This window comes from Anas acuta, chromosome 1 (assembly GCF_963932015.1).
Source record: "Anas acuta chromosome 1, bAnaAcu1.1, whole genome shotgun sequence".
Classification (NCBI taxonomy): Eukaryota; Metazoa; Chordata; class Aves; order Anseriformes; family Anatidae; genus Anas; species Anas acuta.
In genome coordinates, this window is record NC_088979.1 from 13,717,970 (window position 1) to 13,740,577 (window position 22,608).

A 22,608-nucleotide genomic window follows, 5' to 3' on the forward strand; every position below is an offset into this window, starting at 1 on the left:
TCCTCAGCAGCATGTCCAGGCAAGTGCTGGGGTTTGGCAGCCATCACCAATGGCCTTTGGGAGGAAAAGCAGGTGCTCCACCAGAGCCACCACACTCTCCAGCACAGCCTTTGGCTGGACAGCTATGTCCAGGACGGCATATTTACCCCACATTTTAGACACAGTTAGTTTACTTTTTCTTCTACCTGATTCGCTGTAGCTTCTTGGTACTTAGCTACTCCTGTATTGCTCCCTAGTGCATTCTGTGCAGGTTGTCACCACAGAACCCACTCACTCATCTGGGTCTCTCACTTCTCTGAGTCTCCTTCTCATACACATCTCCATGCTGAACTCTGCAACCTCTCTGTCAGTTCTCTCTCATTGTACTTTAGCCTGACTGTTCCCTTACGTTAAACATATTTTTACCCCTTTGCACATGGCTCACTTCAAGCAGCAAAACTGATACCTAACAATTTATCTTTAAGACAGTTATATAAAAAAGAGAACAAAATTATATCCAATAGAGATGATATCCACCTTGGAAATGTTGTCCCTCTCCACCCTAAAGTGTTCCACTTGCTACTAACCTTAGTCTTCAATTTCCAGGCCAGTCTTTTATCCTCTGAAATAACTTATTCACTGTACTGTCTTTTTCTCTTCAAAAAGATATGTTTGTTTGTGTTTGTTTTTTTTTTTTTTTTGTTACTCCCTCTCACACATCTTGATGTCTTTTAAATTGCACCTACAATTTCACTCTTATTCTCATTCCATCGATCACATCGATTCTCAAAATGTTCTATTAGCTTTGTCTTACATCATTCTAAAATAAAAACACAGATTTTCTTTTTCAAGTGAAAATGATTTCTCTAGAAATTTATTCTTTCATAACTTGAATGTATTTTGTTTTTTCCTACGTGCCACAAAGCAGTTCTCTTAGCTTTACAGATGCATCCTAATATTAGATGTCTGTGACAAACCGTGGACTCTTCATACCAGAAGTGGTCTTCCTGTCCTGGAAAGCACTTAGACCTGCAGACCACAGCATACTCTGATGCCAACTGTACCACTCAATTGCTGCTTCTCTCATGGACTTCTTAGGAATTAATTTGGAAATTATTATTGATATAGCAGTCATTAACATTGAACTTTATTAATAATTTGGCTCCTCACTGTACTGTACACCAATTTTAGGAATCTAACATGAATATTACAGAGTAAATATTTCAAGGAAAGGATCTGCAGTGGACAGAACACAAAAATGAAACTAAAAATATGTTGCTGTTCCTTTCTACTTATCTCCATGAGGGAATTAGAGTCTTCTTCAGAGGCTGTTGCTTTTATTTGCAGGATTTTTTTTAACTTTTCCCTCTTTGTTCATTTAGCCAGAATTTCCTTGCTCACTTTCTGACAGAGGAATATTTAAGGGAGTAGTGTTTGCTCTTTTTTGTCCTCATACCCAGAAAGAAAAAAAAAAAATTATCAGAGCAACCCTTACTCAATAAACAGAAGAATAAATGTTACTCCCCTGTATGATACAGCAAGACAGAATGAAATCCTATGATGATAGTGCTTAATTGTTCAGTTCTGTTCTGTTTTGGGGAAGGATAGCCTCAAAAAGGATATAATAACTGAAAGGATCAGCTAGTCAGTACATTAGACTAGCCACTTAGGAATTCTAAGTCCACACTATAAGTCTAATTTTGCTAGACTCACAGCATCTCTTTAAACCATTCCCTCAGTGCAAAATTCATCCTGTACTGTGGGACACTGGGATCCTGTACAGTGGGACACTGTAGCTAAACCCTAAAAAAAAAAAAAAAAAAAAAATCTTTTTTTTTTTTGCTTCTATAAACACTAATTTAATTTAAAAGCTGATTTTGAAATTTTTATCATATGTAGTACAGTGTAGAACACAGTCTGTAGTGTTCCATTAATCCATAAATAGCAAGCAATGAATGTACAAAAATCCAGTGACTTTGGAAAAAAAAAAAAAAAAAAAAAAGAATTAATTCTCTTTTCTTAACAATTATCTTCCAGTGTAGAATTGTTGTGGACCACAGGTAAAATGTTCAATTCAAATGTTGCTGAGCCTTATGCAAAACAATCTGATTTGCCATTCTATTTTCCTGTTTCAATTTGTATTCTGCCTGTGGTCACCACAGCTGTGACAACCACCTACCCGCTCATCAAATCTCCTGGCCTTTAGCAACAGTATTATGGAAGGGGGGGAGTGTTTCCTAGCATTTGAATGCTTGGGCTCTAAGCAACAAAAGTGACAGAATATTTACTACATACAGACAAGTTCACAGTGACCCAGTTTCACTCCAGCCCTCTTTGTACTTTGTACTAAGGAGTAATGAAAGGCAAAGTAACTTGTCCAATTACACATTGTCATCCCTGAAAGGCAGTGTTAACTGTTATGTCACATGAGTTTTATGCAAGGTTTGCTGTACTCATTTGCATCTTCCAAAGCACATATTATTCCTGACTTTGGTACAGATTTGTCAGCTGTCCACCTGACCTTACTAAATACATGTATGTGCCAGCTACACTTGGATAAAGTAGAAGTAGCTTGAAAACTTTGTCAGAATGGTAGAAAAATATAGTGTGTAGTTAATACTTATTGTTTAGAATCCATAACCTGAAGGTTATAAAATCTATTTAAGCCTTAGGCAATATTTTCTTTGTCACTCACTGTGGGTAGGGAAAGAAAAGGGAAAGAATTACTAGCTTGGAAGAACAGATATTTTTTATTTTCTTCGTTCTTTTCCAGCTAATACTTAAGTATAGATCACAAAGCTCACATCTTTGCCTTTGGAATTCCCCTGAGAGGTAGGAGCTTGACTAAAATAATCAATAGATAAACTTGAAACCAAAATGTATAAAGAAAATAAAAGAAAAAAAGAAATAGAAAGAAAGAAAATCTTGAACATCATTTTCCAAGAGGATTATTTCATATAACATGTTTACATCATATTTTCTTTTCAAAGAGAAATATCCAGGTTTTTTTTTTGTTTTATTTTGTTTTTGATTGTTTGTTTGTTTGTTTTGTTGTTGTTGTTGTTGTTCCTTAGGTGTTATTTGTCTGTTTTTACAATGGAACAGAAAATTGCGTGTACGTGGCACTGAAATCTTTTTCTAAATTTACTGAAGTATTTCTCAAGGTTATTTAGAAAGGATACATCAGTGATTCTACCAGAGGCTAGTAAAGCAAGACAGAAAAAAAGAGGAATTAGAGTTTCATCAGACTGAATATTGATTTATCAGACTTTGCTTTCTGAATGAATGAATTTTCCCAAACACGCAATAAACAAACAAATACTTTTAAACATTAGTCAATTTAGCATTCAAAGTTACTCATATGCAGATTCAAACCAAACTAAAATCCTGAAGACTATAAACATTTGTAACAGCAGTCCTTAATGTATGGATCATACTCCAGATTTCTCATGAGGGTCTCAAGAGAGACATGTTCTTTATTAATGTCTGTAGAAAATACTTTTCTACAAGACTGCTTGTTTTCTATTACCAAACATCAGAAACCTAAAAAGTATTGCTGTTTTCATAGGCAAATATGACTAGATATTTGATAATACCCCTTGAGGTTGAGGTACGATATTGGTCTTCATCCTATGTATATGCAGGAACATGTGGGAGAAGAGAATACCTGAAAAAAAAAGAAAAGAAGTATGCCAACTACTCCAGAGAAGACCCTAGAACCTAGGAGTAATGAACAGTGTTTTCTTTCTCCTTTTCAGTCAGCAAACATTTAGGTGAGAGGGAAGCAACTGAGATTGACTGAACTTTTTGCAGGAACTCATCATCTTGTTCTGAAGGACAATCACATCAATATTTTGAAGTGATACAAAAAAACAGCAATAGATGATACAAAAGCATTACTTCTGTCCTAAGTGCTTGGTTCTACCATTGTTTTTGTGCTGGTGCTAACATTTACATTGCACAGTGTGCAAGTTGAAGGAGCTAATAGGTTTGCTGCTAATGATAATAAAAAGGTTTTATGCAATGTGGCTTTTTTTCTTCTTTTTTTCTTTTTTTTTTTCATTTTTTTCCCCAGGGCTATCTGCAGTTCTTTCAGTTCACTTTTATTTCCTTCTCCCTTAGCACTTTCTGTATTCTGAGATTTCTTCAAGTTCATTTTCAGTTACAGCGGTACTGTTGGAGTTGATAGTCAGAGAGACCAAAAAAGTTTGTGTGTCTTGTCCAGCCTGCAACAAACACTCCTATTCACCTTACTTACTTCAGGTTGTTATTTGAAATGCCTAATTTGGAGCTTAAATTCTCTGGTCAACAGAAGAAGTATCTAGACAGTAACTCCTTGCTAAATTTAGAGAAGATGTCCTGCAGTTAGGTTAAATGAATTTACAACAAAATGGTATTATGCTTACCTTAGAAACCAATTGGGGAAAAAATGTAATATTATTTTAGATACCTTTAAACCTAAAACTTTAAGGAAGTTGTCTGCAAGTATTACAGGTTCAAAAATTGGAAGATAAAAGTATTTTTAATACGTTAATTTACTTTTAAGGATTGTTTAATCAATTATCAGGACAAAGCAGAAGACTCTGTGTTCCTGCATCTTCTCTAGTCAGTTGTTTAATCATTATTGTTTTCTCTCCAGCATGAAGAGCTGGGTTTCTGGGAACCAGACATAAACATTTTCTAATCTTTTTATACATAATAAACAACATAAAGTACAGCAAAATTTTAAAACCTTACAAACAATAATGTATTAAACAGACCAAATGTTTTCTTTTTCCCCTTTTTTTCTTTATTTATTTTAAACAGTCTAATCTTTTGTGATTTATGCTTTATGTTATATCAATATTGAAATGTAGCATTAATGGAAATTTATTCTAAGAGTGGTAAATCACCTTTCACAGGTACAAATTCAGGCTGCAGAAAATAACAAGTTTTTTTTGTTTGTTTGTTTTAATGCACATATAGGTATAAATAAACAAACCTTCTGTTTTATGAAACATGCATCACTTTTAAAGATCAGCAGTATCTTCACCTCTGTATAAATCAACATAAACTGCTTTGCCTTAGCCAGCCTTAGTCAACTATCATTAAGGTTTTTTTTTTGTTTTGTTTTGTTTGTAATCACTTTTTCCTTTAGTTCTTTTAGCCATCAACAAATGGATGCATACATGAAGAGTTAAAGAGAGAAGCATATTTTGTGATCAAAGTCCAAACTCACCTGGCAAAACTTTAAGGAGAATTTTAAAAGCAGGGACCAAACATTTAAGGCTTTGAAGTAAGGAAGAAACTGAAATAGAAGCATTGCCAAATTGCATTTCATGCTTTTGCTCATTAATACAATATAATCATTCTCCAAAGAAAACCCCTTTGCCAAGGGGCAATGCTTTTGTCATGTAGTGCTTCTGAAGTAGCTATTTTTGCAGACTTAACATATCAAAATACAATTAGTTTTAATGCCATATAAGCAGTGCTAGAGAGAGTCAATATTTGGAAATCATGTTTTAACAACAACAACAACAAAAGCTTCAATGCAAAACCTGGGGGCTCTCTACTGTCTTGTACATTACATTCACTTGGGATATGAGGCCCTGTGAATAAGTTACCACAAGAGCTACTGAGATGCTTCTAATTTTAGCTTTCTTAGAATAAGGATTTCACTACTTCAGTTACATTTCCACACCTGCCACTGTCCACCTGTGTAAACTTGGGCAAGTCACTTTTCCTTTCTGACCATTTCTCTGTTGGATCCTCAGCAGAACTGATTAACTGGATGTTAGGGTCTCCAGGACATACTCCCTCTCACTATCCATTCATATACTGATTAATGCTATGTCACTCTCAACCTGCAGTGTCAAGTTTGTAAATACGTATTAGAAGTAAAATTGATTAATCCAACTGCCTAGCAGTTAGAGGTTCATGCCTACCATGTGAATGAATGATTGTTTATTCTTTTTTCCCTCCAAGAAAGATGTTACTACAGATACCAACAGTATTAGTCAAGCATTCAGACAGTGAAATACTTCAGTGAATCATATTTAAAGAACTTGTAAATACAGCTACAATTGCTATCTGATCTGTAACTCAGCTAAGAATTAATACAAAACGTACATGACATTGACAACTAAAGGAGTTAAAGGATTTTTAGTTGGCTCAGATACACCCTCCATCAAAGGTAACAGAGCTACTTTACTCAAATGAAGATATGAATTCAAATGTACAAATTTGCAGCCAGATCTTTCTACATATATATATATATATATTTAATGACAGACCTATAAAAGGCCAACATTGTACTCATTGGTCTTATTTTCCTATGAATCCCTTCGTGTTTTGAGTTCACCATTTTTTTTTTGGTATACTTTCTCAAGAGTCCTGTATTGTCCATGACCTTTTTCTCAGAGGAAAAGTTACCCAGATATAACATGAATAACTTATTACGAAGTAACCAACTTCATCGAAAAGGTCAAAATGTGGAATAAATGCAAGTAGATCTCATAATGAAAAACAGTAAGCTGAATGCAGCTGTTTCAATGGCATATTAGTGACATCTTCCGTTAGGGAGAGTAGTGCGATATGAGAATTACTTTTCTTGAGTAGGTCACCTAGAAACATTAGTGAGAGAGAGTACTGCTTTTTTTTTTCTTGCCTTTTTTTTTTTTTCCCCAGTTATGACCTGAAAACATCTGTTGTCTGCAGAAAGAAACTAGTCAAATTCTTAGCTCAGCACTATAACCTCTTTTCATGTAATATATTTTATGATAAATTCAGCACAGATACAAGAAATATGGACTAAGAAACACCAAATATTATTTAGGTTTGCTATGTCTGAAAAGAAAGGGCAGACACATACTATCAAAATTACTTTCACAGGAAACTTGTTTATATCCAAGAACTAAAACAGAATTCACTTCCTTCTTTTTCCTCAGACAAGATTTTTCAGATCAACGCAACATCTCAGCAGTTATTCTGTCATTTCCTATTCATTGCACTGATAAGAAACATTATGTCTCTGAGCAGTACAGGGCCAGAAAGTGAATATTACTCATGCCACTTTTTAACTGATGTGGTCAGATCTTTCCAGGTGAAGGTAGATATTTCTGGTCACCTACAAGTGGCTGAGCTCACCTTGAATTCTCTGAAATACTTTTGACTTCCTGCCAGAACTCATCCCTTACTTATTGGTCTTACAAGTCACATCTTTTCATGCCAGTACACAGCAATTAGATATTCTTTAGGTAATACTATGATATTCCGATTCTCACTATTTTGCAGGACTGAGTATTTTTTGGATCTGAGGTTAGACTACAGTTCCCATGTGTTTTATCAGGGCCTGATGATCACACAACAGGCAAGACTGGCAAAGAAACCTACCACAGGATAGCTTGTAAAGGTAGAGCTTCCAAAACACCTATATTAATCCTTCCTTTTATCACTTATTTGCAGGTTGGTTACTGGAAGGACATGGAGCAGGAAGAAGCAGCAGAAAAGGTCAAAACTGAGGGAAATGAATCATCTGTCCTCCTGACAGGGTTAGAAGGAAATACATTATATCACCTAACTGTGAGGGCATACAATGCTGCTGGGTATGGACCACCTAGCACCACTGTGCGTGTAACAACCAAGAAATCACGTAAGTGATCTCAGTAACTTTGCTCAAAATGAGAAGTCAAGAAGCAAATTCTGCCCTCTTTGATGTCCCTTTAATAAGATCATACAGTAATTAGGAATTACATATAGTTTTGATTCATGGCTTTGCTTTGATGCATACATGTGAATTCTTATTATTTTGCATTCATAATAAAGATTATTTTCCCAGAAAGTAACACCTTTTTGACAAATAAAATTGAGATAAAACCATTCAAGTTCATAAATTCTGTAAAGTCTATATGTTGGGTTGCATCAACTCACCACAATCTATTAAAGGAGCATCAACTCACCACAACCAAAATCTATTAAAGGATAATTCTGGTGGGGAAAAAAAAAAATCGCTACTTAGAGTTGGAAGCCTGCTAACACACGTAGTTGTAAATTTATTAAAAGATTTACATACTTTTGATTTTAAAGGTGATTTTAAAGGAAGTATCTACAAATATATTTATGTACATGCTGTTATTTTTATTTTTTTTCCCAGCTCCCAGTCAAGCACCAAGTAATATTATGTGGATACAGGATGGCTCTCAAGTTTCTCTTGGGTGGGAGCCAGTTAGACCTCTAGCTAATGAATCTGATGTAATGGGATACAAGGTCAGTGACTTCCCTTCACACACCTTACTCTCTTCTAAACAACTACTCCTCTTTCCTCTTTGCTTTTTTTCTCTTTGTTGTTTTCCTTTGTTAAGTATGCTGTAATATAATCTTATCTGCAATAAGATTTCACTATAAAATGCAATAAATAAAAATGAAATGTGCAAATATTTTTTGTGTTGTGACTTTCAGCTAGTGATTATAGACTGAGTTTAGCTCAATCTGAGGGGATCAGTTCATCATATAAGGCTGAGAAGTGGCTATTAATAAGGCCAGCCTGCAATGAAATTCCTACTAACACTTCAATTTGACTGTGTTTACAGTAAGATTTAAAGAAATGATGAAGAATGACACATCTTACAGTGACTTTAAAATTAATATTTTCATGGAGCAGAAAAACACATATAATTAGGTTTGTTTGTTTGTTTTAATTATGTTGGTGATTTTCAACAATCGATGATGGTAATATCTAGCATTTAAAGTTTTGAAGTTCTAAAAAGCAAAATCCAGATTAACTCTTAAAAAAAAAATCATAAAAAGCAGTGGAATTCACCTAAATCTTTTAAATCAAAATAATGTTTTATGTATTCTTAGTGAGGTTTATATGGGTGTCTTGAAGCGTATATAAGATCGTTTCTCTCTAGACTATGATCTCTCTGATACAACAGAAAATATCACCAAGGACATGAAAATTGATTCAAAATAAGCCAGAAACTGCTTTAAACTTCATCAGGATCATTGAGATTCTGAAAAAACATGGAGTGACTACTTTGGTTTTTTACACCTCTCAGACCTTTTCAATTTTGTCTGGGAACAGAAACTCTTATGCAGGAATACCAAACAGACAGCAATGTACATGCTTGTATTCCTTCCACTTGGCATAAGCATGTACAGCAGATGCAGGGTTAGATCTGAGCTATTCACTGTTATTTAGCCAGCTAAAGTAAACACAGTTAAGGACTTTATTTAAGGCATTTTCATTATGTTTGAAGCTGGATTCTTTCAACAAAAGTGTGAATATCCATATGAATTTGGGGACAAGAATATATGCAAATGAAACCCAACATGCTTTTCAAAGAATGTTTGTCACTTGGAAAATAATAATAATAATAATAATAAATAAAATAAAATAAAATAAAATAAAATAAAATAAAATAAAATAAAATAAAATAAAATAAAATAAAATAAAATAAAATAAAATAAAATAAAATAAAATAAAAAAGTGTAACACCTAATGATGGAGAGGGCAAATCCTATATCATTGCTTGGATCCTATTCAATGTCTTTTCACATTCATTAATTGCCAATATACTTTGCTGCTACTGTTTTGAAGCCATTTGGGATGGGAGGAGGGGAATAGGGAAGGGAGATGTAAAAGCGGGTGACTGTTCAAATGTCACATCCAGAAATTGTCACATACAGAAGTCCTTAATGAAAGCATGAAACAACTGTTTCAGTGGCTGTGTTATCTACACAAAATGTCTGGAACGTATCTTGCATGGTCACTATGACCACCATCTACTTTTTTGACCATAGGTATTATTTAGGCAAGAAGGACAGAGCAACAGTCAAGTTATAGAAACACAGAAAACTTCTGCAGTGGTACTTCTTCCTGATGTTGGTGTCTACATTATTGAGGTCTGTGCGGTCAGTGAAGGAGGTGACGGGACCACTAGTCCCCAGATCAGAGTTCCATCTTTTGTAGGTAAGACTACACTTACATGTGGAAGAGTGGCAATTACAGCAATGTGCAAAAATTATTAACTCTATTACTCTCTATCTGAAATAAAATAAAATAAAATAAAATAGTTCTCACATTTCTCTATTAGACAAAATCATTAACTGAAACATTTAGTTCCTATGTTGTAACATAGATATCTAATGCCATTTGAGATTCTCAAGAGTATCTGATGCATCTGTATGGGGCTAATGAAAAAATCACAGGATTCAGGATTTACAGGAAACCCAGAACTGGTATGATCTAGAACTTAAAGGACACACACATCACTCTGGACCACCAGCTGGAGGTGTAACATCTAATACACCTAAAACAGCATCAGGTATCTGCATTTAGGTAGCTGAATCCTGTGTGTGTGCCCATGTTAGAATAAGCTGTGTTTTTCTTAGGTTCCGCTGACTTGATTAGATAAGACTATTACAGTATTAATTTAATCACGCAGTAACTGATGACGCCTAGCTTCTATTTCCTCAGTTAAAGCAATATGTTAAAAGAATTACAAGTAACAATATTACACAGTTAAGAAAGAGATCTAAGGATTAGTGGGAAAGATAAAAATAATTATATTATCTGTTGCCAAAGAAAACAAGGTATATTAATTCTAATTTTTTAATAACACCTTAAAAATGTACTAAACATTGCTTGTCCATATGGAGTACTGTACAAAAGGTATAGGCTTGAAACTTCAATCTACACCTAAAATTTCTACTCTAACTAAGGCACTGTGCTATGATATAAAACGCCACTAGACTATAGGGCAAAAGACCTGGACAAACATCAAGATAAAGGATTAGATTTCACTCTTTCTTCCAGAAAGAACATTTATGATTGTGCACTTTCTGCAGCCTAATACTTTATGAGGATTAAAGCATAAAACTTACCTATCCTTTTGGAATTTCCTATTTTTTTACAGACTGAATATGAGGATTCAGAATGTGAGTTTCTGTAGATATCATCATAAAATCCCCAATATCTTTATGTCTGTGTAGGGATCCTAACCTGGGATTGCAGTTCTCTCAAGCTAATGCCTTCCCAAAATTAGGCTTTTGCTGAGCATTAAAGGATAACATTTTTAGCCAAAATTTAGTACCTAAATGTTCTCAGAATTGTTTGCATTGTTTCTTCTTTAGTTATTTCACTTTTTATTTCAGGAGGGAAAGTAACGAGTGCTCAAACCACCTTACATGTGTTCTCTACTTCCTCGTCCTCTGTAACATTGCTTTTGGCACTGATGGTTCCTTCAACTTCATGGTGAAGACTGAAGACTTCATTGTTGTTATTTGTTTGCTTTAGCTTGATGACACCAAGGAATGGAGTTTTATGTCCATGGATTAACAGGAAAGCCAAGCTAATGCTTAAAGACCCATAGAAATACCTGTGGTGCACTTAGAAGAATGTTGAAGAGAGTCAAAAATTCATCAGGTTTTTTTTTTTCTCTTCAGTTTTTGTAAAAATCCTCTGGGGAGGGGACTCTTCTTGGCCCAAAAATATGCAGATTGTATGTAATAAACTTTTGTAAGCAAATGTAATTTCTGTCCAATGTACTTTACTTTTTTAATATGTTCAATTTTGGTAACCCCAGTCATGTATCATTAGGTGTTTAAACAGTGGTGTCTAGTACAGTACATCTGTTTGGTTAAAAAATAAATAAATAAACTTTTTTAACTAGAGAACAAAGTTTGACATAGCTTTGTCTAAGATTTCTTGCATCCCATACAGCTGGCTGTTCCTATTGACAAGACAGCAAGACAGAAAAAAATATAATTAAAATATGTATCCCATTGCAAGAGTACAGAGAAATTATTCTTAAAATATATAATATATAATAAATTAGAAAAAGAAAATCATCAATAAAATACTAGACAGCACACTTTAAAAGTGACAAAATGGAGGAGAAAAGAAGACATATATTTTATTTCTAGGTAACCTGATCATAATTAAACACAAAATTTAAAGGAAATAAATACCATTGTTTTTCATCAAATGTTACATGATTTAATGTCAAATGATTCAAATATTTACTTTCAATAGGAAATAAAAAGTCTATTCCTAATGCATATGACAATGAAATTTCCACTGGGCATTTAAACATGATATAGAGAAGGTATGCAAGAAGATAAACCTACTTTTTCCAAGCACTTCTCAGTTGTAATCTTTTTTTTTCCACTGGGTCCATTTTTAAGTAAGATTCTATACTTCGTATAATTGGAAAGCCAGTTAAAGCATATATGAGAGTATATAACAGAAGGAACATTAACAATTTTTGAAACGTAGTCATTCACACATACAGACTTCTGTAGGATAGGTTTTGGAGAATAGTGTGTCTGAAAAATGGTTGGATAATGAGCATCATTCCAATTATTTAGTTACCTGGATCTATTTCTATAGCTCACTAGATAGATTTATTCTTATAGGGACTGTACGCTATCAGTTGTAATCCCTGCTTTTTGCTGTACCAAACAAATTTTCACTCAATATACAATCTGGACAACTTTTCTAAATTTGAAGATGTTTCCATATATTGGCACCTGAATCAAAATGATCTCCATTGTATATGCTGTGTGTGTTTGTACAGTTATGGAGTGTGTGGTGTTATGAAGGATGGTGTTTTACTACCATGTGTCTAGGTATTGTGCCTAGGATAAACACTCCTTGTCTGGGAAAAATCAAGTAAAAAGAGTTCAAGAGACAAGTCCTAATGGCATAGTTCTTCTAGTTGTCCATCCTTCTAAAAGTTTTGATGCAAATCTGTTTTGGTTCATGTGTTCACTTAATTAATGATATTATTTTGCCAGCTCACTAGCGAATAATACTTTGTATTTGGATAGTATGCTCTAATGGTGTCCTTTCTTAGCACTTTTAAAATAGTAGCCAAGAAAGCACAATGCTTGGTAGGTAAAAAGCTGACTGATGACTTAATTTGTTTTGAATATTTTACCAGTTGAATTTTTCAGAGATGAATCAACTCAAACCTTTATTATTTTATTCAGGAGAGGTTCAGATTGAATATTAGGAAAAGGTTCTTCACTTGGTGGAACAGGCTACCTGGGGAAGTAGTCACAGCAGCAAACCTGCTGGAGTTCAAGAAGCATTTTGACAATGTTTGCAGACATATGGTCTAATTTTGGTGTGGTCCAGTGTGGAGACATGAGTTGGACTTTACGATCCTTGTGAATACATTCCAACTCAGAATATTCTATGATTCTATCATTCTATGATTCTATGATTCCATCATTAAGATTAAAAGAAAATATATATACATATGAAAAAAGTAGGTTTTAAATGTACTTAGTCACCATGTTGCTAGCAAAACAATGACAGGATAATGAGCTGAACCCTGACTGTTGTGTAGTTACAAACAGGAGACCTGTCTGTATTTCTGCTTGTGAAAAAGCTTCTGAGATAAAAGAAAGGAAGGGGAAATATACTTTGCTGATAGAACAAATTCAAAGAAATAACTGCCTGTTTTATTTTGCAAAACAACAGCATTGCTATAAACCATCATTTTTCAAAAGGTTAAAGTGAACAAGAATAAAGTGATGAACCAAAAAGTAAAATGGCTATTTTATAAACTAGCTAAGCATAATTTCCTCTATTTTTTTATACTTGCCAATGCAGTTTATTTCAAAGTATTCAAAAAGGGTACTGTTGGAAGTTTGGCTAAACAACTTTCTGAATACAATAAATGACTATGCTTTTTTAAGAATGAACAAAGAAGAATGAAAGTCTGATAAGGAGATAGAGCTGCATATAATTATATCTCAATCTCTAGTATAAAGATACAGATAGAAATGATGAACATAACATCATGTAATGTAGTTGTAATGCAGGGACAAAAAGGGGTATGTTTTATATTCAACATGAACAGAATATGTATTTTGCATCTAAATATATTAATAAACAAGTTTTAAATGTTTAAGTACCTATGTATTACATATTTGTTACTTTGTAGAAGAGGATGTTTCCTTATCATGACATATTATTTTTTAGTTTCATTGAAGAACTCTTTCCTTTTTTATGTAAAAGATTGTAATAGTGCAGTCTAGAGTCACTTAGGAGGCTGTATTTTTGTATAATACCACAGTACTTGTTTGGAAGAAAATAATTTGAAAGAGACTTTGTTTTGCAGACCAAAAGAAAGATTCTGTCATGGCCCATATCAAAATGTTAGATATATTGTATACAATCTGTATATATACTATATATAATGGTATATACTATGTGGAAGACACAGTAATATAATAGTTCCTGTGTACTGTTCTTGTAACATTAGATCTTTTTAATAAATAATTCTCTTTTTATTGACTTTTATCTTATCTCCTGTCAGCTCCTGAACTGTATTCATGGAAGACAGGGTGACAGAAACATTTTGGATTCCAACAGCAGCAACCTTTTAATTACATGATTTTCAGTAAGAAAATGATGAATCTGAAATAGTGAATGTGGACAATTTTTGCATCTTTCTAATTTCAGATGTATTTCAGATTCCCTGGACAGATATTACTTTCATAATTAAATAACTGAAAGCCACAAAGAAGGCTAGAACTCTTAACATGAAACTAACAAACTGCAAAATATGTCTGTGAATTAGTTTCAGAAATAAAAGCTTTCTGGAATTTTTAAAGATCATGAAAAGATGTGCTTTATAAGGAAGCCACCGGGAAATTCCATTGTATAATGAAGCAGTTTATTGGAATGCTCTGGCATGTGTAGTATTCTTTCAAGTGTCATCAATGGCCAAGCAAACACAAAAGCACAGCATGACCATTTCATGTTCTTTTGAAAAGTGTAGTTGTTTTGTCTTATACTTGAAATATTTTGTGTGAAAAATCACAGGAAAAAAAGCTTTCAAAAATATGCATACCCTATTGGGGGAAAAATGTAATAATGGATGTCCTAATTATAGCAAATATTTTTTTTGATAGTTTCATTTTATTTTTTAATAATCCCCTATCGCTTCTTTATGTAATGTATACCTATAGGGGTAAATGACATTGCAACACAGTAAGAAGTCAAAAAGCCCATTTTGGAAATAAAAATAGATTGCCACAGTCTCCATTAGAACTGAGACTTCAATTTCAAAATTGGTATCGCTTAAATAGCATAGTATATCAGGACTGCCATTAAATTATTTAAGAATGTCACAGAAAAGTGTAATGACCTGTTTTTGCTGACAAGGAGAACTGTGCGTATTGAAAATCCATATCCTATCAGAACTTCTACCAAACCGCAATCCACTCTTGTCTTTTTATGGCCATCATCCCATTTCCTCTGAAGACAAAAGACATTTTCCTTCTTAATTACTTCCTATGTTCTGAAGTAAAACAATGTCAATGACAAGACAAAATGAACAGCCTTTTATTATAATAAGTTAGTTGGCTTTAGGATATTACAAACAGCCTCCCTAAGCTTGCCTACAAACAGGTTGCCTCTAAAAAAAAAAAAAAAAAGAGAGAGAAAAAAAAACAGGCCTGGGTTTGCTCTGTTTTTTCTTTCAATTCCAGTAAAGACAGACCTCAGCATAAATTTTACTTTTGTTATGGAACAATTTTTAATACTTTAAACAAGACAATGGTAGGGTATTTATATTAAAGACTCACAAACCTAGGAGAAAAGTCAATGGGAAATTGTACATGAGCAATTTCAATATTCACAGTACTTATTAGAATAGTCAGTTGCTTAAGCAAACTGGCACACATATTTAGCTGTTCTTTCTTATGCTCCTTTTCTGCTGTCAGATTATTAACTAAGCAGCCCAGCTCATACCAATTCATATAAAAATCCTACCTAGAACTGATAAAGAAATGTGCGATGCCTCTTTATTCATTTGATCATCTTTTACTATGATGAAACAGAGAACCACCAATATATATATATATATGTATATATATATATATGTATATATATATATATATATATATGTATATATATACATATATATATATATATTTTTTTTTTTAACTTCCCCGCACCCTCCCACCCACACTTTTAGGTCCAAACTCATCATTTCTAAAAATTATGGGGAACAAAAAAAATATTCCTAAAAGGTAAAAGATACAAGTTATAAAAATGAAGGCAGGCACTATACATATGTTAATCACCAATGAACATATTCAGCATATTTTGATTTTCATACAGAAAATAAGATAGGAAATTGCATCAATTTCCTTTCAGAAAAGAAAGCATGAAAAAAAGCAAAATATCTGAAGCATATCTGGTTCAATACTTTAGCAAGTAACTTTTACTTCTTTATATTTTTTATTATTTTAAAACTTTACCACATGCAGTGATTGACTCAGAAATCAAGCCTGAAATCAATTGCCTAGTTTTCTGTACCTCAATCCCATATTTTTGTGCAATATACACACCAAAATCTACCATTATTTTGGAGAATCACTCTAGATGATAACATTTGTTCAGGTTACAAAGTTTCACATGTGCTTTGAATGAAAAAAGAAAAAATAAAAACTGTTCACACACTCATTCTGCTTTGACTATAAGATTATAATACATGGGCTGTCAGATGTATCAGTGGAAGTATAAACCTGGTATTTGTTCTTTTTAACTTGGAAAAAAAATAATGCCAATTATTTAAGTTTTTGGAAAACAGAAATCCAACAAAGATCTGAGAGTTTTCAAGGGCACTAAGATGCTCAAATTCATTCTCAGTAGACTGAATTACATCCAAAGCTGGTTTCATCCAGATCCAGACTGAATTCCTGAATCAAGACAAGTTATTCAATGACGTAGTATAATTCAGCAAAACAGCTTGGGAGGAGGGAAGGGAAAGAATTTCAAGAATGACTGAAGATAGGGCAAGTCAGAATATCAACTCATGATGATATTATGCCCCCTCATTGCAGTTGTGGGCCACAGTCACAATTTAAACTTTTCAGTTTTTAAATATAATTTGATGAGACTTGGCCTAAAGAGGGGATTTAGCCTAGAGTGGAGACTTTGCCTAGAGAGATCCAGCAAGGAATTAGAGCTGCTCTAACTCATATGCTCCTACCAAGATAGTTAAAAATATTGGCATAAACAAAAGTACCAAGACTGTATGAAATTCTATCAGAACACCAGGTAGTATCATACCAGATTGTGGGATGATGCCCACTGTGATATAGCATAATCCAGTCATTATGTTAGATGCACATTCATTGCATGAAAATGGGAGATATGACACACACTGGTGATAAAGAAACAATATGGCCCACCAAAAATAATGACAAACAGAAAAGTGTCAATCAACAAAGCAAGGATAAAGCAAACATAGAAATAAATCTAAGAGTGAGGTCACATCCCAGCTTGCAAGTATTAGTCCAGTCTATTCACTGTCCTATGAAAAATCAGACTGGCTCAATAGCTGAGAAATATTTTTGAGAGAGGTAGCTTTCAGAAGCTCATATCATGGCAAAATAGGTTTGGGGATATTTCTTTAGCATGAAAGGTAACTAATGGGGTTTGGATAATTCTTGGTGGGAGCAGAGGTCTAGACAGGATGAATAATACATGAAAGAATGTTTATCCTCTTTTATTTTTTTTTGTTTGTTTGTTTCTTTGTTTTTATTCAAGGCAAAGTAAGTAATACCAGTCAACCAATACCAGTCAATACAAGTCAAATTGAACATGGTTCTCATCCAGTTCATTCATTAGCAAATTTCACTCACATTCTTTCAATAGTACCATTGTCCACCACATCTGTGATTCATGGGCTTTTTTCTTACGTTTTTATCACTTCTTCCTTACCCTAACCAAAAACATCCAGGCTACACTGACTGTCTCTCCTGCCCCATTATAGAGATGATAAAGTAGCACTTTACCCTGCCCAGTCAGGCCCTAGGCAGCCCCTTCCTCCTCCTTCTGCCTCATCATATGAAATCATATGCAAAATGGTACGTTTGTATGTGGGGAAGGGAGGAGAGAGTAAAGGAGACAACAGCCACAGTTTCCCACTAATATAGCCTGGAGATCACACAGCCATCTTGACCAATCAGTGATTGTCTTCCAACACATCTGAACAGGTAAACCTTAAAACATACAGGAAAGGAAGTATCTATCCATCTGAGAATGACTGCAATAGAGTACCAAAAATGCTCAGCAAGGTTACCACTGTGATGGGCTGCTATTTGTCAACACTTTCTGACTTTCTCAGGGAAATAGAAGCTACTCCCAAAACTTTTACATAGGAGTTGTAAATAAAAGTACTTTCACCACTTTTAAAAAGTGCATTAAAAATTTGGGTAACCAGAGTATCCACAAAATAAAATATTAGTATTTAATGATATTAACAAAACCTTTGGCCAGTAAATGCTGGAGATAATGCTAGCAGGTTGCAGCAACTGGGTGTATTATTGTAGCACGAGAAACAGGTTTGCAGTGCAAAAATTTCCTCAGATTTCTAGATCCATAAAGACTTTGAATACTGCTGTATCTCTGCAAGTTCTGTTTGCAGAGTCGTAGTCTTTCCTTTTTATCATTTTTTTACTAGACTGAATAATTTCTTGAAGAAATGAGGGAGACTAAGGGCTGTGACAGAAAATCCTTCAGAACAACAGATCTGGAGTACTTTAATCATTGGTGTGACAAGTACACTCTGCTTAAGGAATAACTACTCCCCCAACCCTTCCCTTCACCAAAAAAATATTTACCTACATTAATTACAGTAAGTTTATGAGGCATTCTGATCTTAAATGGCTGCTGAATTCTTTCTTACTTCTAGTCAAGGAGTACAGCTGTTAAAATACTGTAAACACCTAAAAAAGTTAAGAAAATATATGGGACAACAAAGCCCCAAAAGCCAGCAAGGCTTCCTGTATAGACCTGCACACATGCCAAATACAAAATGAAACTATGTGACCCACATATCCCTCTCTATCCAGATGAAATGGGAGGTAGGGTTCTCTCACACACACATATACAGGCATTAGTTTGTTGAATATCAGTAGTGTAGGATCTGTCATAACAACTTTTCACTAGGTATATTGCAAGAGGCTATAGAGGAAGAATGCCAAACATCTGAGGAAAATAGATAACTAGTTTTCTGTGTACTTTGTGGTTGATGCTGACAGTTTTATAGAGCTCAAAAGTCAGGTGAGAGATATTTGGTCACCCTTGTATCTCCTTTGGGCACCTAAATTTCAAAATTATGGTGATGCTAAACCCTTTCAGGTAATTAAATGATATGCAATATTGACATGCTCCAGAGTGACAAAATAGAATAAGGGAGGAAAAAGACAGAAGGTGTGTTTCAATGCTGTTAAATGGGAGATTAAGAAAAATCTATACTGTGATTACTTCATACTGAGTGTAGAGCTGACAGGTGAAACTCAGGAAAGGGGACTTGCAGTTATGTCAGAGGGAATCAGAAACTCATGGCTCACCATAGAGCAGCTGCTAAAAGGCAGTCAGAGTTGGCTATCATCAGGCTATAATCTCTGTTATTGAGAGAAAGATATATATATATATAAAAAAAAAAAAGTCTCCTATGAAGACATGTTGACGGAGTTGGGGTTTTTCATCCTGGAGAAGAGAAGGCTCCAGGGAGACCTTTTGCCGACTTTCCAGTACATAAAGGGGGTCTACAGGAAAGCTGGGGAGGGACTCTTGGTCAGGGAGTGCAGTAATAGAACAAGGGGTAATGGTTTAAAACTAAAGAAGGATAGATTTAGATTAGATATCACAGAATCACAGAATCTCTAGGTTGGAAGAGACCTCAAGATCATCGAGTCCAACCTCTAACCTAACACTAACAGTACCCACTAAACCATATCCCTAAGTTCTACATCTAAACGTCTTTTGAAGACTTCCAGGGATGGTGACTCCACCACCTCCCTGGGCAGCCCATTCCAGTGCCTAACAACCCTTTCAGTAAAGAAATTCTTCCTAACATCTAACCTAAAACTCCCCTGGCGTAACTTTAGCCCATTCCCCCTCGTCCTGTCACCAGGCACATGGGAGAACAGACCAACCCCCACCTCGCTACAGCCTCCTTTAATGTACTTATACAGAGCAATAAGGTCACCCCTGAGCCTCCTCTTCTCTAGGCTGAACAAGCCCAGCTCCTTCAGCCGCTCCTCATAGGACTTGCTCTCCAGGCCCCTCACCAGCTTCGTCACCCTTCTTTGGACCCGCTCAAGCACCTCGATGTCCTCCTTGTAGCGAGGGGCCCAAAACTGAACACAGTACTCGAGGTGCGGCCTCACCAGAGCCGAGTATAGGGGGACGATCACCTCCCTAGCCCTGCTGGTCACAGTGTTTCTGATACAAGCCAGGATGCCGTTGTCCTTCTTGGCCACCTGAGCACACTGCTGGCTCATATTCAGCCGACTGTCCACCATCACTCCCAGGTCCTTCTCTGCCTGGCAGCTCTCCAACCACTCATCTCCCAGCCTGTAGCTCTGCTTGGGGTTATTGCGCCCCAGGTGCAGGACCCGGCACTTGGCCTTGTTGAACTTCATACAGTTGACCTCAGCCCATCGGTGCAGCCTATCCAGATCCTCCTGCAGAGCCTTCCTACCCTCGAGCAGATCGACACACGCACCTAGCTTGGTGTCATCTGCAAACTTACTGAGGGTGCACTCAATGCCGTCATCCAGATCATTGATGAAGATGTTAAAGAGGACCGGCCCCAAAAGATAAATAGATTTAGATTAGATATAAGGAAGACATTTTTTACTCTGACTGTGGTGAGGCACAAGAACAGGTTGCCCAGAGAAGCTGTGGATGTCCCATCCCTAGAAGTGTTCAAGGCCAGGTTAAATGGGTCTTTGAGCAACCTGCTCTGGTGGGAGGCATCCAGGGGGACTGGCACTGGATGAGCCTTAAGGTCCCTTCCAACCCAAACCATTCTATGAATCTGTGATTTTTCTGCAAGACAAAACTTCAGTTTTATCATAGTACCGGTTACTGTGTACACTTGTGGTCTCCACACCTCAAGGATGTGATAGACTCAGATGGTGAAAAGAAAGACAAATAAAATGTTCAAGGGGATTACCTAGAATATCTTCTTCCTGCAGAGAAGTTAAAAGGAATAGGACTCCTCACTTTTGGAGACAATCAGGCAATGGATAAGAAGAAAACACATCCAAACTTTCTCTTCCATTGTTCTCCTTTGCAATGAACAAAGCACGCTAAGAGTTTGTGAAATACCTACAGACCTCTTCCTTTTCCTCTTTGGAAACTGCAGAACTCCGGTGCTTTAAATTCAAAGTTAGAGTTCCAACTTCATCTGTCCAATGAATACTGAACTATTGGCAAAGAAAGCTCCAATATCAAAAAGATGCTACTTCAAAATACTCTCTATTCAGAGGCCAGAGGGGAAAAAAAAAATCTACTCCTGAACATATTATACAGAAATAAAAGGTGTTTGATATCTGTGAAATTATTACTTTAATTACTACTGCTAAAGTTCTAACCTTATGGTAGAGGCTGCAGGCCATCTCTGTTACCTGCTAATAGCTAATCAAATAAAGAATGATAAATGAAGGGACACAGAACTCCACTAAGAATATTCTTATCCTTGCACCCTTTCTTAAGTTAGACAAAACTTGGAAGAGATTTAGTATGACAGTAGAGGCAAAATAAAATATCCTATATGGAGTCTTTTATGAGTAAGAATATCAGGTTTACCACCAGAACATCAGAGAATGGGGGAAATGAAACTGTATCATTCCTACTTTCTCTTTTATTCTGGATACACTCAGTGGAATGATCTTGGCATAATGAAACAAAGATGCCTGATTGATGTAGGTTATAATTTTAAAACTTAGTTTCCTGCTTCTGAGTACACACACTCACTAATTAACTTGAACAGCAGTTTATAAGACCAGTTTTGACTCTGCCCATTTAATGAACAAAATCCAATCAACCACCCTGTTAGCGTAAATAGAAAATACATGTCTGCAAGAATGATAAATAACTGATTGCCATAGTGATTATCATAACATGCCTCATGGGAGGCTATTTGGCATTCAGCTCTCACTAGCACTTTTTAAGGACGGATACAAGTCTTGGTGTGCTTTGTATTGGGCTTGCAGCTTATTTAAATAGGAAGACATCTTTCTAGATCTGATGACTGACATTTTCATTTTAATACTTTATATTTCTGCTTATAAGAGAATAAAGCATATTTCTTCAAACTATTGAGGGTGTTTTCAAATAAAACGTATGTTTGACTCATTCCATAAAAAAATCAAATTTATTTTTAGGGGTCGCGGACATTTCAAACATTATAGACGAGCTCAGCAAGCCTCAGTAAAGCTGTTGCTGACTCACAGTTAAGCTATCTAGTGATTTTGGAGGTTGTGTGCTCTTCTCTGGAAGTTTTTAGAGCCTATTTTTATTTCAGCTAACTGGTCTGTCGAGACATCCAGAAAATAAATACATCAAGGAAAAAAAAAAAAAGAGAGAGAGAGATTTTAAATACACCTGAAGTAATTTGAAATGCTACTGACAGAGAGCATAGAATATCTACATTTGAAAACCAGGCAGTTCAGCTACTTTTTTTAGTTTCTTATCTTCACTTCCAGAAAGGTCTACGCTTTAGTACACTACTCCATATTTTTAACATATTACTTTTTTTTATATGAGACAAAATGCCTTTCACATATAAACACGGAAGGTTTTGCAGAAGGCTGCCCTGCCTTGCA

At 35.2% G+C, this 22,608-nt stretch overlaps 1 protein-coding gene across 2 annotated transcripts in view; it reads left to right on the forward strand.

Moving 5' to 3' along the window:
* CNTN5 (contactin 5) overlaps positions 1 to 14,259 on the forward strand; it is a 686,534-nt gene extending 672,275 nt beyond the window's left edge. For both annotated transcript variants that reach the window (XM_068669732.1, XM_068669723.1), the window contains exons 22-25: positions 7,423 to 7,609; positions 8,111 to 8,223; positions 9,760 to 9,928; positions 11,113 to 14,259. In XM_068669732.1, coding sequence (XP_068525833.1) covers positions 7,423 to 7,609; positions 8,111 to 8,223; positions 9,760 to 9,928; positions 11,113 to 11,216 — 573 coding nt within the window. In that variant the 3' untranslated portion in view covers positions 11,217 to 14,259. The remainder of the gene's footprint in view (positions 1 to 7,422; positions 7,610 to 8,110; positions 8,224 to 9,759; positions 9,929 to 11,112) is intronic.
* Positions 14,260 to 22,608: the final 8,349 nt, after the last annotated feature.